Source organism: Pipistrellus kuhlii, unplaced genomic scaffold, assembly GCF_014108245.1.
Source record: "Pipistrellus kuhlii isolate mPipKuh1 unplaced genomic scaffold, mPipKuh1.p scaffold_m20_p_8, whole genome shotgun sequence".
Lineage (NCBI taxonomy): Eukaryota > Metazoa > Chordata > Mammalia > Chiroptera > Vespertilionidae > Pipistrellus > Pipistrellus kuhlii.
The window spans coordinates 47,077,277-47,090,329 of NW_023425584.1; the positions used below are offsets into that span (position 1 = coordinate 47,077,277).

At 47.4% G+C, this 13,053-nt stretch overlaps 1 protein-coding gene across 5 annotated transcripts in view; it reads right to left on the minus strand.

Annotated features, from left to right (window-relative positions):
* ZNF827 (zinc finger protein 827) overlaps positions 1 to 13,053 on the minus strand; it is a 163,417-nt gene that overhangs the window by 106,524 nt on the left and 43,840 nt on the right. For all 5 annotated transcript variants that reach the window (XM_036423643.2, XM_036423646.2, XM_036423649.2 and 2 more), the window contains exon 4: positions 9,287 to 9,767. In XM_036423643.2, the coding sequence (XP_036279536.1) occupies positions 9,287 to 9,767 (481 nt within the window). The remainder of the gene's footprint in view (positions 1 to 9,286; positions 9,768 to 13,053) is intronic.

Below are 13,053 nucleotides of genomic sequence, written 5' to 3' on the forward strand. Positions count from 1 at the left end.
TCCTTGAAATCTGCCCTCATTTACATTTTCCTGTGTAAATGGTGTTTCTCAAATCTGCAATAAGCAAAATAAATTTAGAAATATACCAGGTGCTTCACCTTGTAGGCTCAAGACTTCACTTGATCATAACTCTAATTTCACATTTTGTTACCCAATAGAAACTGTTTTCTTAATTATGTGACTTTTTAAGTAAATAAATGTAATAAATGTGAACTTAAAAAACAAAGTTATATTTAAAAATATATGTTCTATGTATTTTATATGTTGAGTCTGCTCTTAAGACTTTTTTTGTGGGGGGGAAATGGGTTTACTGTTTAAAATACAAGCCAACAAAATAAACATCATTACCGTTTTCAACCCCTTATTTTATAATAAGAAAACAAAGGCTTAGAGGACGATTTGACCCTTTTAAAACCACACAGCTTTTTAGCGACGAAACCAGAATCAGAGCCCACCTCTCCAGATCACAAACCAAAGCTATTCCCTTGTAAGTGTATGAAAGTATGTATGATCAGGCTGGAAAACTGGGCTTTGTTGACAATTTAATGTATTCTAAGTGAGAATAAATAAATAAATAAATAAATAAATAAACGGCCTTCTAAAATCATAAGGAAATGCAAGATTTGATTAAATAATAATAACAGTGGAATATTACTTTTAGATGTTAAGCATATTATATCTAAATACAATAGAATGTTCAAAACATTAGCTAAATATTCTTAAGCCTTGCTCTCCAATAAGGTAAACTACTTAATTTGCCTTAAGTAGTTTTGTAATTAGTGTTTAATGACCTTTTAAGCATCTCATATTTTTCATTAATGCCCACCTGAGCTAATATTTGGCCACACTTCAGGATCTATGTCCCAAATCCAAGACTACACAGGTCATCAACGAGGGCCACTGCAGTTACAGACAAGGTGACAAAGGAAACAAAACAGCCCCTGGAGCCAAGGGGACTGACAATGAGCCTCAAGAACTTTAGCATAAATAAATAAATAATAAGGTTTTTCTCTTTGTATTTAACTACTAAACCCAACACATACGGAGCAAAATTAGCTCTTTGCAGTAATCCACTTAACAGACAGGATATCTCCCTTGTCAAAAGCAGGAAGGACAAATCCTGGAAAACCCATCAAGCCGGGAGTGAATATGAAAGAAAGCTGTACGTTAAATTCATACCATTCAAGCCAAAGAATGAACTGCATGAACAGCGAGAAATGATTGGAGTTTGGAGAAAAGGAAGCCTAAAGACTGGATAATATATTTCCAACACTTTTCAGGGAAGTTGGTGACCATCTGCCCCAAATGACATCTCCTCTTGATTGCTACACTTGTCGTTTTCCATTATTATGCCGACATTCTGATTTGTTCCATCCGTTTTTTAAGCGATGTTTGTTACTACAGAACACCCGGAGACCCTGCAGAACTCTGGGCTGAGGTAGACCGTGAAGTGTCTGTAATGATTTCCCTCCCTGACAGCCCTCCCTTGGCAATGAGACTCTGCAGCTCCTCCCATGAAGAGGTGGAGTCGGTGTTCCCACTCTCTGAATCTGGGCTGGACTTGGGACTTGCTTGGGTCAACAGAAGGTGATAGAACTGACCTTGGGCCGGTTCTGAGTCGAGCCTCCAGAAATCTTGTGCACTTCGCCCGCTCCTTGGAACCCAGCCCAGCTGCGTGTGAGTGAGCCTGGGCTAACCCAAGGAAGGACAAGGGACCCTGGGAGCAGAGAGCAGCCATCCCAGGTGAGGTCACCCTGGACCAGCCAGCCCCCAGCCACGCTGGCCATGGACTGCAGATGGGGAAGTCAGCTCGGGGGAGACTGGGAGCCAGCACCCCATTGAGCCATGCCCAGATTGCCAATCCATAAAATCATAAAGGAAGAAAATGATTATTGTTTTGAGCTGATATGCTCTGGACAAGTTTGTTCCTTGACTGTGTGATGGACTCTAGTTCCTAGACCTGGCGCTTACAAGCTGAGGTCCTAGGACATAAGACATGAGAACCCTAAGGCACTCACACCCTGTGGGGCTCCCTTTACATGAATTGCTTACTTTCTATAGACCACACTCTACTCCACCTCCTTTCTTACAGCTTATGGAGGTGACTGTGAATCTGCAAATCTTTTTCTAGTGAAGTAATATCACAACCTCTGAAAACCTGACTTCCAGAATATGAGTAATGGAAAAGTTTTCCTATAACCCATTATAGAATGCTCTGTGGAGGATACAAAGATAAAGATGTTATAAAAGAAACATTCCTCCCCCCATCCCCCGCTCCCACCTCCCACCCAGCAACTTGAAATAGTTGAAAAGCAAGACTAATATACACAGCAATAGAAAGAACTAGTCATAATACAAGCACCAGTCAGGGTGATAAAGACTTGAAGTATCACTGGAATTCACAATGGGGGAGAGCACTGAAGACCAGAATAACGGAAGTGGGAGCTATTTTTGGAAGGATGACCAGCGTCTGCAAGGGCCAGGCAGTAGGGGGAGAGCATCGAAGGGATGGGGCCCGAGTGGCTAGAACTGCTCTACAGAGATGCAGGAAGTACCACTGTGGGTCAGAAGTGCATTCAAATAGTGATTTTAGCTTTAATCACATTATTATTTACTTTTATAAAAGTTCCCCTTCCCATTTTATGGAACAGGAGAAAAAGCCAGGGGACTCCACAGTTCAAATAACCAGACTCCTGAGCAACCAAGGCAAAGGCAGAGAAATGGCAATGAGAGGGCTGGGTCCATGAGCTGGTGCAGACGGCAGAGATTTTTCTGGAGAAGAGGGGATAGGGTTACTCAGTAGACAGGAAGCATTAGAAGGAGGGTCCTCCAGAATGCCTTGGAGGGCCTGGCGGTGGGGGGCAGCTGGGGTGGAGAAGGCGTCAGGGAGGGAGCTGGCATGGCAGGCTGTCTAAGTTTGAGGTGACAGCCAGGAAGGGCTGCACCTGTAACGATAGATTGTAGGTCTATTTTGAAGACACAAAAAAGTTTACTCAGATTAGCAACTGAATTAGCATGTAGAAATGATGCCATGGTTTGAAGCCAAGGAAAATAAACAGTGGAGCAGACGGAGGTCAAAAGACAGTTTGCTCAACTGAGAGGAAAAAAAAGGTAATAGCGAATAAAGTGGTCACTTGCCAAGGCCTCGCAATTAGGATCTTTGTTCCGTCCCATGGAGCTGAAACCTTTAAGCCTCAGCTTCCTCGTCTACAAAATAGGTTAATATCATTGACCCCACAGGGCTGTGGGGAGGATTAAATGAGAAACTACATGAGGCTGTGGGCACAGTGCCTGGCTCACTGTAAACACAATTGATTAGTAATAATGCTTATAATAATAGTAGATTAGTAACAGCAGCAGTGAGTAGAAGAAAGTGTACTCCTCAGGGAAGAAAAAAATGAACTGGGTTCCATTTTGCAGAAATGTAGACTCCGATAAGTTTTCCCAGGGGTCTATCAAAATAAAATAAAAAAATATTTTGTGAGCAATTCTAGCAAAGGGAATACTCTGTGTACTGCGGTGAGGAAAGATCTGTATTCCAGTCTTGACCCACTTACAGGATGTGACACCAAATCCTAGTTTCCTCAAATACGTGCTTGTTACTAAACAACGTATTTGGAAATACAATAGAAAGCTCTACAGAAATGTAAATTGGCCTTATCATTAGTAATCTATTGGCATGAAATAATTAACTAATGCCTAAAAGTATTAATGCCACTTCCAATGACACCAAGCATACCACACCAATGCTGGGGACCCTGGCTAACTACAACAAAGGACAGAGGACAGAGCCAGGGTCCGGTGTCGCTGCTTCCTCAATGATTTGGGGTGTGCGCAGCCTGAGGGAGGGAATGCTGAAGCCAGGCCCCCTGAATTAGAATCCCAACTCCACCGCATGTTCGCTGTGTAAACCTGGGAAAGTCCTTTAATCTCTCTGTTTCTTCGTTTTCATCTGTAAAACGGGAATGCCGTCTTGCTGCAGGGTTGCTATGGAATTCACATGCGTTATGGAATAAAGTAAACACTACATAAGTGATTGTTATGGGGGGGGGGGAGAAACAATGAGTAAATGCCACAAAGTCCCCATCTATTGTGGGGACCCATCCAAGCTTTCGTGTCCTGCTCCCTGTGACCCAGATCGATCAGCCCTGGTCTCAGGAGTAGCAAGTCACTGGAAACCAGGAGGGCATCGCACCCTCCCTCTCACAGGACTCACCACCAGGGTCAGCAGTAAAATCCAGGATTTCCAAAGGGCATCAGGCTACCTGGGAGTAGACGGCCCCTACACGCAGCTGTGACACCAGGAGTTTTAGGCACATGCTCAGTGAGTGCCCACCATGAGAACAGCGAGGTGGGTTAAAAAGAAGGGCCAAACTGAAGACGCAAAGGAAGGTTGTTCAAGATAAACCCACTGGGGAAGAGACCTAGACGTGGGCTTGGGAGAGCCACCGGCACCGAAGTCAGAGGGCGCGAATGGCCCACGGATGGCATGTAGTTGAAAGAAGGCTCCTTTGTTCAGATGTTTTACCAAAGCCAATAGGAGCCCCCAGGCATTAAGGGTGGCCTGGCTTACTGGGCATCTCCCGTTCCTCCTCCAGCAGCGCACACCAGTGTAAGACAGCACAGGGGAGCAGCCAGTCATAGCTTAACCATGTTGTAACTACAGGTGCATAAAACTGTACAAAATAGGTAGAAGTGGCAGAACACAGGCCTATGGGTCGCAAATACATTCACCAGTTCCCGCTCGCTTATACAAGAAAACCTTTGCTGTTTATGGCTGCCCTCCTAAGACATTAAAAATTCGGCCTGTGCCTATATGTACGTCCTGGTTAAAATGACGTCAGCCTTAATTTTATGAAATTAATAGAATGTGGGAGGTTGTATTAAAAAAAAATATTTTTGCCCGCTTCCAAATTAAAAATAGTTGAAATGACTTGTATCTTTTATTTTCGAAAGCCAGAGACAAAAAGCTATTCCCAGCCAGCAACGGAGGTGCCAAGATTCTGTCAGCTCCTCGGTTCTAATTTGGAGAGCTAGGATTCAATTATGTCTCTTGAAGAGTGTAGTTTTCAGAGAGAGACATGATGTAAGGCCAGAGCAGGCAACTGTTACTCAGGCTTCAAGTAACGACACTCCCAGCCCCTCGATGTTCCAGGAGTCTTGAGACTTTCTAGTTCTCACTAGAGAACATTGAGGTGCTTCTTCTAATTCTGGCATGGGGCCCCACGAGGAGAAACACGGGGTTTCATGACCATGACTCACCCAGGCCTCTCTCCTGCACGTCAACCTTGACCTACGGAGAATGCCTCAGGCCCAGCGCATGCCACGCCCCTTCCAGGGTCCGGGACACAGAGGAGGGGAGAGAGAGGCACCAGGATTCAGGTTCCTATTCCACATCAGCGGTCCTCAGTCTTGGTCTCATGTGAGAGTCATTTGAGAATTTTAAAGAGGATACCAATGATTAGCCCCTATTCTAGACCAATGAAATCATAATTTCTGAGAGTGGGTTTAGGCCCTGGCATTAAAAAACAACAACATTGCCCTAGCTGATTTGGCTCAGTAGGTAGAGCATCAGCCTGTGGACTGCAGGGTCCCAGGTTCGATTCTGGCCAAGGGCACATGCCCGGGTTGCAGGCTCCATCCCCCGTAGGGGGCATGCAGGAGGCAGCCTATCAATGATTCTCTCTCATCATTGATGTTTCTATCTCTCTCTCTCTCCCTATCCCTTCCTCTCTGAAATCAATCAAAATATATTTAAAAAACAAACTAACAAACAAACAACAAAAATACTCTAGCATTTAGAACTGCTGCTGGCTGCTGGATCATGGGGAGAAGACCCATTAGAGCAGGAGCCTGCTCTGAGGTCAGGTGAGCGCCTCTCCCCTGTGAACCCCGGGTCATGTGAGCCCTGGATCCCCGCCCTGACATGCAGGGGCCTGCATGTGCCTTCCGGCTCCCAAGAAAGATCTTTGCAAACACCCAGGGCTGCAGCCTCCGAGACCTGCCTTCCAGGCAGAAACCCTGCACAAAGCTGACAAAATTATTTTTTCTCTTGGCCCGGAAAGCCGGGGGCAGGGGCTACCCCCTTCTCTTCCCTGAATCAATTATGGCGCTGAGCCTGGACAGCCTCGGTCCCAGGGAGCAGCATTAATCTTGCAGACCGAGGAATGTTAAGTGTGGGCTGGGGCAGAAGAAGAGTTAGTTGATGATCCGGAGGAGAAGGGATTTGATTTCACAATCACATACGCTGGGAAACGTCAAAATCAGGGTGGGGGTGGGAGGAGGATTTAAAGTCTGTTTCAAAGAGCATTCCACCCTTGTTCTTTAATCCCACCGGGTTCCCTGAAGTCATCTTTATGCTCAGCTTTAGTGGAAGGGGCAAGAAAGACTCCCCTTAATAGCCAAGCAAGAAAGAATCAAGTGTTTCCCCTCTCCCTTTTGGAAACAAGTACGTGTGTCCACGCTTGAATCTGTCACTGTGCTCCGTTTCTGCAGACAGTGATGTGGCTGGCACCGGGACTCGGCAGACTCCGTGCCCACAAACAGCTGCACCCTCCGCTCCCAGCAGGTGCGCGCGCAGAGCCCAGCTAAAACTCATCCCAAGAACAATGGAGCCCTTATGACGCCGAGGGACAAGGCCCGATGTTCACCAAGGCTGCACTGCATTAGACAAGGGAAAGAACTAGAAACTCAGCCTCGGTTCTCTGGGGTTGGGCCTTTGGGTCCCAGGATCAGAGCCTCAGACACAGCCAGGCCCAGCAGCTATCAACGATAGGGCTCGATCCAACGAAGAGTGAGCAGTATTAGAAAACAACAACAGCACACAAATCCCTCCAGAAAATGTATCCTCCTCCTTTTTAACACATCTCCTCCTCCCGGGGGCCGCATTGCCACAGTCACCAAGTTTACATTCACATCCAAATATGCACACACACAAAAAATTACCGATGCATCTCACTCCCCGGTGACTTTGTAACAGGTTGCTAGGTAACAGTGCACACACGTCAGGTTTCAGGACCTTTAGTAAGCCACCATGAAATCGCTGCATGGGCCTTTTGCATAAGCAGTGTGCATTTGTTATCTGTTTTCTCCTGCCGATTGATCGGTCGGCAAATACTTCGGCTGCCAAACCGTAAACAAGTCCCCATCAATAGCTGGCTGAAAAAACAGATCACAGCATGAGGCTTTGGTGCACATTTTCACCCCAGCCTACCGACTGGCTTCTGCGCTGGGGAAGCTCCTGTCTGCAATTCGGGCCTTCTGTTCCTCTCCCTGAGACTGGGCTGGAGCTCGTTACAGCTGGATGGATGTGGGGCACCCGGGGCTGAGCTGAGAAGGAGCGGTATAACGTCCCCCAAGCATTTTACCCAATCCTCCCCCCATCCCTTCCTGCAGCTCTGAAAACGTCCCGGGGTGGTGGAGTAAAGGGAATAACCCCTTCCTAAGGGTTACTCACCCCACTTAGTTTTCTCGTTGGTAAGGAGATGCCCACCTCCCTATGTAAGCTAGGCTAAGTGAAGATGCCATTTGCATTAGAAGAACCCAGAAAAGGAGTCCTTGTGCTGTACTGTCAGCGGGAGAGACCACCAAGAAAGGACCAAGGAAGCTGCACTGCCCTCCGCCCACTCCCCCCAAACCCCGTTTCAAAAAATGTTTCAATATAAAACCCAAAGTCCCTAAAAGCTCAGTTTCCCTAGATGAGCTGGAAGAGAAGGGGGAGTAGAGAGCAGCCCCTGTCTGTCTGTGCCGCAGTCAGAGGCACCGTAGTCCCTGGGCTTGATCGTGCCCAGCATTGGACTGCCTCCCTCCACTCGCTCGCACGGCAGGTCTGGGTGCCTCACGGAACACTCTCTGCTCTCTTTTCCTCCGCAGCTCATTTCTGTGACGCCTCAATTCCATCCCCTACCTTTACTCATTTCTTCCAACTAGTGCTGCGCTCCTGAGGGGCAGAGATCTGGGGTGACGGGGACAATCCGAAAGACCTGACTGCGGTGTCCCCGAGCATGGGGTCTTCAGAGTGACGCTGAACCTCTAATGCACCTGGCAATGACATTTAGTGAAACGCGACTCACAGTCCATTTAAAGGAAGACGGTGACCAATTATTCTCCATTTAAAAGGCTATTGTCAATCTCCAAAGAGCTGAAATGGCATTTGGAAATCATCCTGGGGACTGCAAGACGGAACCAATGCTCAGCTGACCTTTCCCCACCCTCCACATTGCCTTTAAAATTTAAAATCATACTTTAAAAAAATGGAATGAGAAGCAGTGCAATCCCAGGACACCCTTTCTCATTCCAAAAGGGAGTCGAGAAAAATAGCCTTCCTCAACATTGCACCCCGTTCTACTACACAACTTAAAGAAATTGAAAACATGAACAACAGAAAGAAAAAAAAATCATATGTAATTTGATGGTCAGAGTAGTATTAATCAATAAGGATAATTTTTTTCAACTTCTACTCCATATTCTTTTCAAATGGCAATTGGAAAATAATTTTTAGAAAATTCTAATTCCACTTAATTTGAGGTACCTAGAGTAGTCAAATTGACAGAGACAGAAAGTGGAAGCGTGGTCACCAGGAGCTGGGGAGGGAGGAATGGGGAGTTACTGTGTAATGGGAAGATGAAAGTGTTCCGGAGATGGATGGTGGTGATGGTTATACAACAATGTGAATGCACTTCATGCCAAAGAACTGAACTTAAAAAGGGCCGATTTCATGTTGGGTATGTTTTACCATAATAAAATGTGTTCCGTTGGAAAAACATTTTAAGATAATCTGTATCCTTTAATCAAATTTTCAAAGTCTATACTTCCTAAAAGTCTCTGTTCATACATATGTCCTTAAAAATTTGTTTAAATTAAAAACAAACAAAAACCTTGAATAATGCAAAATGAGACACAAGCACAGTATAGAACCCATTGCAGAAACAGGTTACATAGAGGCCACGGTCACACAAAGAACTGCCACCAACTTGGCTCACCATTGACCCTTCCCCCACAACGAGCCCATAAAGGAGAAAAACCAGAAGGTCATCGGCAATCGCTGGTGCTTCTAGACCCCAAACCACAGCAATGCCTACACCCAGAGGACTGGAAAAAAAAAAGGTCAAGAACATGTATGAAGGTGCTGACCGTTAGAATTTAAAGAGACCTCAACATCACCTAGTCCTACCAGTTGATTTTACAGATGAGAGCACTGATAGAGAAGGAGAGAAAGAGGGAGAGAGAGAGAGAAAGAGAGAGAGAGAGAGAGAGAGAGAGAATGAATACAACCCTATTCAAGTACCTGACAGCTTCATGAGAAAATCAGACGCCATCTTAACAGAGATGTCCTGGCTGAACAATGCTGACGCACTGTTGGCCACATACTCGGAGGGGTCTTTCAGCTTTGTGTGGTTGGCCGGCCTGTCGGCAGCATTCAGGGGAAAGGAGGCTGGCAGGCCGTTATCTTCCTTGGGCTCCTCCTTCACCAGCAAAGGCGAGACGCCAGCCCCACCCTGGCTAGTCCTCTCTGGAGTGCTGGCCGGCATCATGGTCCCCACTAGCTCTGTCCCTCCTGCTTCCCTGTGCTGCCCCAGGCAGGCACTGTCACTGAGGTGGGGCGATCCCTTGACATCTGGGTCTGGGATCTCCTCCTTCACCTTGGCTTCTGTCCTCAGGAAGTGCTGGTGGCAGCGCATGTGGAGCTTCAGGCTGAAGTGGCGCGAGGATGTGAAAGGGCACAGCTGGCACTGAAAGGTCTCTCCCCGGTCCTGGTGCTGATGAACCTGGCGGAGAAGCAAGAACAGTGAGCCGTCCACCGCGTGCTTACGGGAAACGCCTGGCTGCGGGTGCACACTCGTCATCAACGAGTCTCCGCACTGGACAGAGGGCTGGCCCCGGGGAATAAATAACCAGAGGGGAGCATCTCACGATGAAGCTCCGAGTAATGAGATCACCCCGAAAAATAAAGTGGGTCCATGTCCCGCTAATAGAGCCAGGCTCACGATTGAGGTGCTGTCGCCCATGGAGGCCGCCCAGGGTAGAATCCTCTGAAGGGTCTAGTCATCTGATCTCATTCAACATCTTCAGAGAAAATATTATAAACCAGCAGAATGCACACTTACCTAATGACTAGTTGGGGGGGGGGGGGGGTCAAAAGAGGTCACCTGTTACGTAATTCCTCTCTTAATGATAACACTTTGTGTGTTCCCAAGGACTGTCGCCCAGAGAATTAGTGATGTTTTTCAAAAATAATTTCTTTTTTTTTTTCAAAATGCTTTTTTTTTTTTTTTAGGTAATTAAGAATGTGGAGAATAATGGCTCCAGGGTGTTCCCATTTGGTAGACAGTGAAATTGAGACCTGGGATTGAGTGGCTTGAATGAAATGACAAGTGAAGAAAGTCAAGTGGGGTGTGGGGAGAACCAGGGTCTGGTCCCCACCAAGGATTCTCAGCGAGACGAAGCCAGTGTTTCCCAGCATGGTGACCCTGTGCTCAGATCCTGAGGTTTGCAGTAAAAGAGTGCCCAGCCAGCATGGCTCAGTGGTTGAGCATAGACCTATGAACCAGGAGGTCATGGTTCAATTCCTGGTCAGGGCACATGTCCAGATTGTGGGCTTGATCCCCAGTAGGGGGTGTGCAGGAGGCAGCTAATCAATGATTCTTTCTCATCATTGATGTCCCTCTCTCTCTCTCTCTCTCTCTCTCTCGCTCTCGCTCTCGCTCTCGCTCTCTCTTTCTCCCTCTCCCTTCTTCTCTGAAATCAATCCTATCCTATATAATAAAACTCTAATATGCAAATCCACTGACTGGTGGAATGACCAGTTGCTATGATGCACACTGACCACCATGGGGGCAGACGCTAAACTCAGGAGCTGCCTCCTAGTGGTCAGCGAGCTCCCACCTGGGGAGGGCCACTCAGCCAGAAAGCCAGAAGCTGGGCTCGTGACTGGCAAGCGCATGGGGCAGTGAGGACCAAGGAGTCCTGGACTGTGAGAGGGCACTGGCTGGGCTGAGGGACCCCCTCCAGGGCAGGAATCTCGTGCACAGGGCCTATAGTAAATATATATTTTAAAAAAGAAAAAGAATGCAGTTTGAAATCCAGTCCGTCTTGCTTGCACGTATACACCTGTAAAAACTGAGAGGAGCTTTTTCCCCTTCCCGTCACTCCCAAATTTAGAGCTTGAAAAAGCAAGGAAATCATTGCATGGGCCCGCGCCAGGCTCCGTCCGAGCTGGCCGGTGCTCACAAGCTTGTTAACTCCCCCTTTCATCCCTGCCAATGCCTCAGCGCTGACCTGCTGCACCCTGCTATTTCAGGACTGGCCCTCCCTGCGTCAAAACTGCCAATTGTGTAGATTTGGGCCAAATGATTCGGGGAGTTGTATGCCGCGGACAAACAAGTCAGGGGTTGGAATTCAAAACCAAAACCAAACTGACACCCCATCTGTCAGGGGTGACTTGAGTGGGATTTGAACCCAGGTCTCCCAAAGGTTAAAAGCCAGTTCGTTAATCCACTGCACCACCTGGCCCCTCGGCGGAGGCTGCCTTTCCAAGAAAGTGAGTTTTACTACAGCTGTTTATGCATTCTGAATGCAATCCAAAAGTGTTATTCACCAGCCAAAACATACTTTTAAATAATGTTAAGTGACCAACAAAAGCAAAGAAATTAAACATTAATGGTGAGATCCTGTCGCCACAGCACCCCACTGTGGCTTTTTGAAAAAAACAACAGAAGAGATTCTGGGTCCCCCAAAGCATGACTTTCTCAACAGAAATCACCGTATTAACCTAAATTCAGTGGCAGCAAAGCCTTGCTCACGAAAGTCTTTCCCTACCAGGTCTGGGGGTGGGGGCGGGGGGTTGGGATGCCACCCTGTCAACGCTGTCACACCTCCACTGGCAGTGAACACCATCACCCCTCTCTGCTCCTTTTCTACAAAGGGACTTCACTCTGGAGCTGATGGGCTCATTTGTCTTCTCACTGAATCGTATGATTTCCCTGCCACCTCGCCACTCAATTCACGCAGAATCAGGCCCCGGGGGTCAGGTCACCACCCCGAGAGACCCTGGCAGGGGCTGCCCACTGCCTGCCCTGCAGCCAGGGGGGGAAGGTCACAAGGCAGAAAGGTGGTAAAGATCACAAGGGACAATTCCATTTCCAAAGTGTCCTTGCATCTACTGACTCGGGAGAGGATAGGAGCAAATCTGAGAACAGGAGCAAATCCGAGAACAGAAGCACCCGAAGCAGCCTCTGGAAGAAGGAAAAGCACCGGGAGTGAGCACAGGCTCTGGAGCCAAAGGGGAGCCCGGCTGGAAAAGAATCTGCATGCAAGTGTTCTACCTGGTCCTGGCCTCGCTGCATTTAGTTGTGGGGAAATTTTAGTGACTGTTTCAAGGAAAAGCAGTGGATGTGAACTTGACTTTCTCCCTCACCATTCTATTTGAGCTACACCTTCCCAAAGGGGTTAGGGGCCCTTATTTGACCTTGGAGAGGTTTTAGCTCCAACCTCTCCCGACCAAAAAGCGCTTTCTGTTACCATCTTTGTTCTCTTTAACTTAACACAGACTTCAGCACACACTTGTCTAAGGCATGTCATTCTTTCCAGGCCACGTGGTGGTGTCCTTACTGACTGGCCACTTTGCAGGAAAAACACATCCCCGCCCTAAGGGGTAGGACGTGAAGGGGCTGTTATTTCGTCATTCCGTCCATCTCCTCAGTCGGATGAATAGGAGGAAACTTTGGGAAACATCTACTTGGGGGACCTGGCCAGCCCAGCTCCTAAGAAGGCAGGCCCGGGACCAGCAGAGCTAGGTGCCCGGACTCTTGTCCACTCTCTTGCCACTCCTTCACCCATGTTCTTTTTTTTTCTTTTTTCTTTTTTTTTTAAAATATATTTTATTAATTTTTAACAGAGAGAAAGGGAGAGAGATAGAGAGCTAGAAACGTCAATGAGAGAGAAACATCGACCAGCTGCCTCCTGCACACCCTCTACCGGGGATGTGCCCGCAACCAAGGTACATGCCCTTGACCGGAATCGAACCTGGGACCTTTCAGTCTGCAGACCGACACT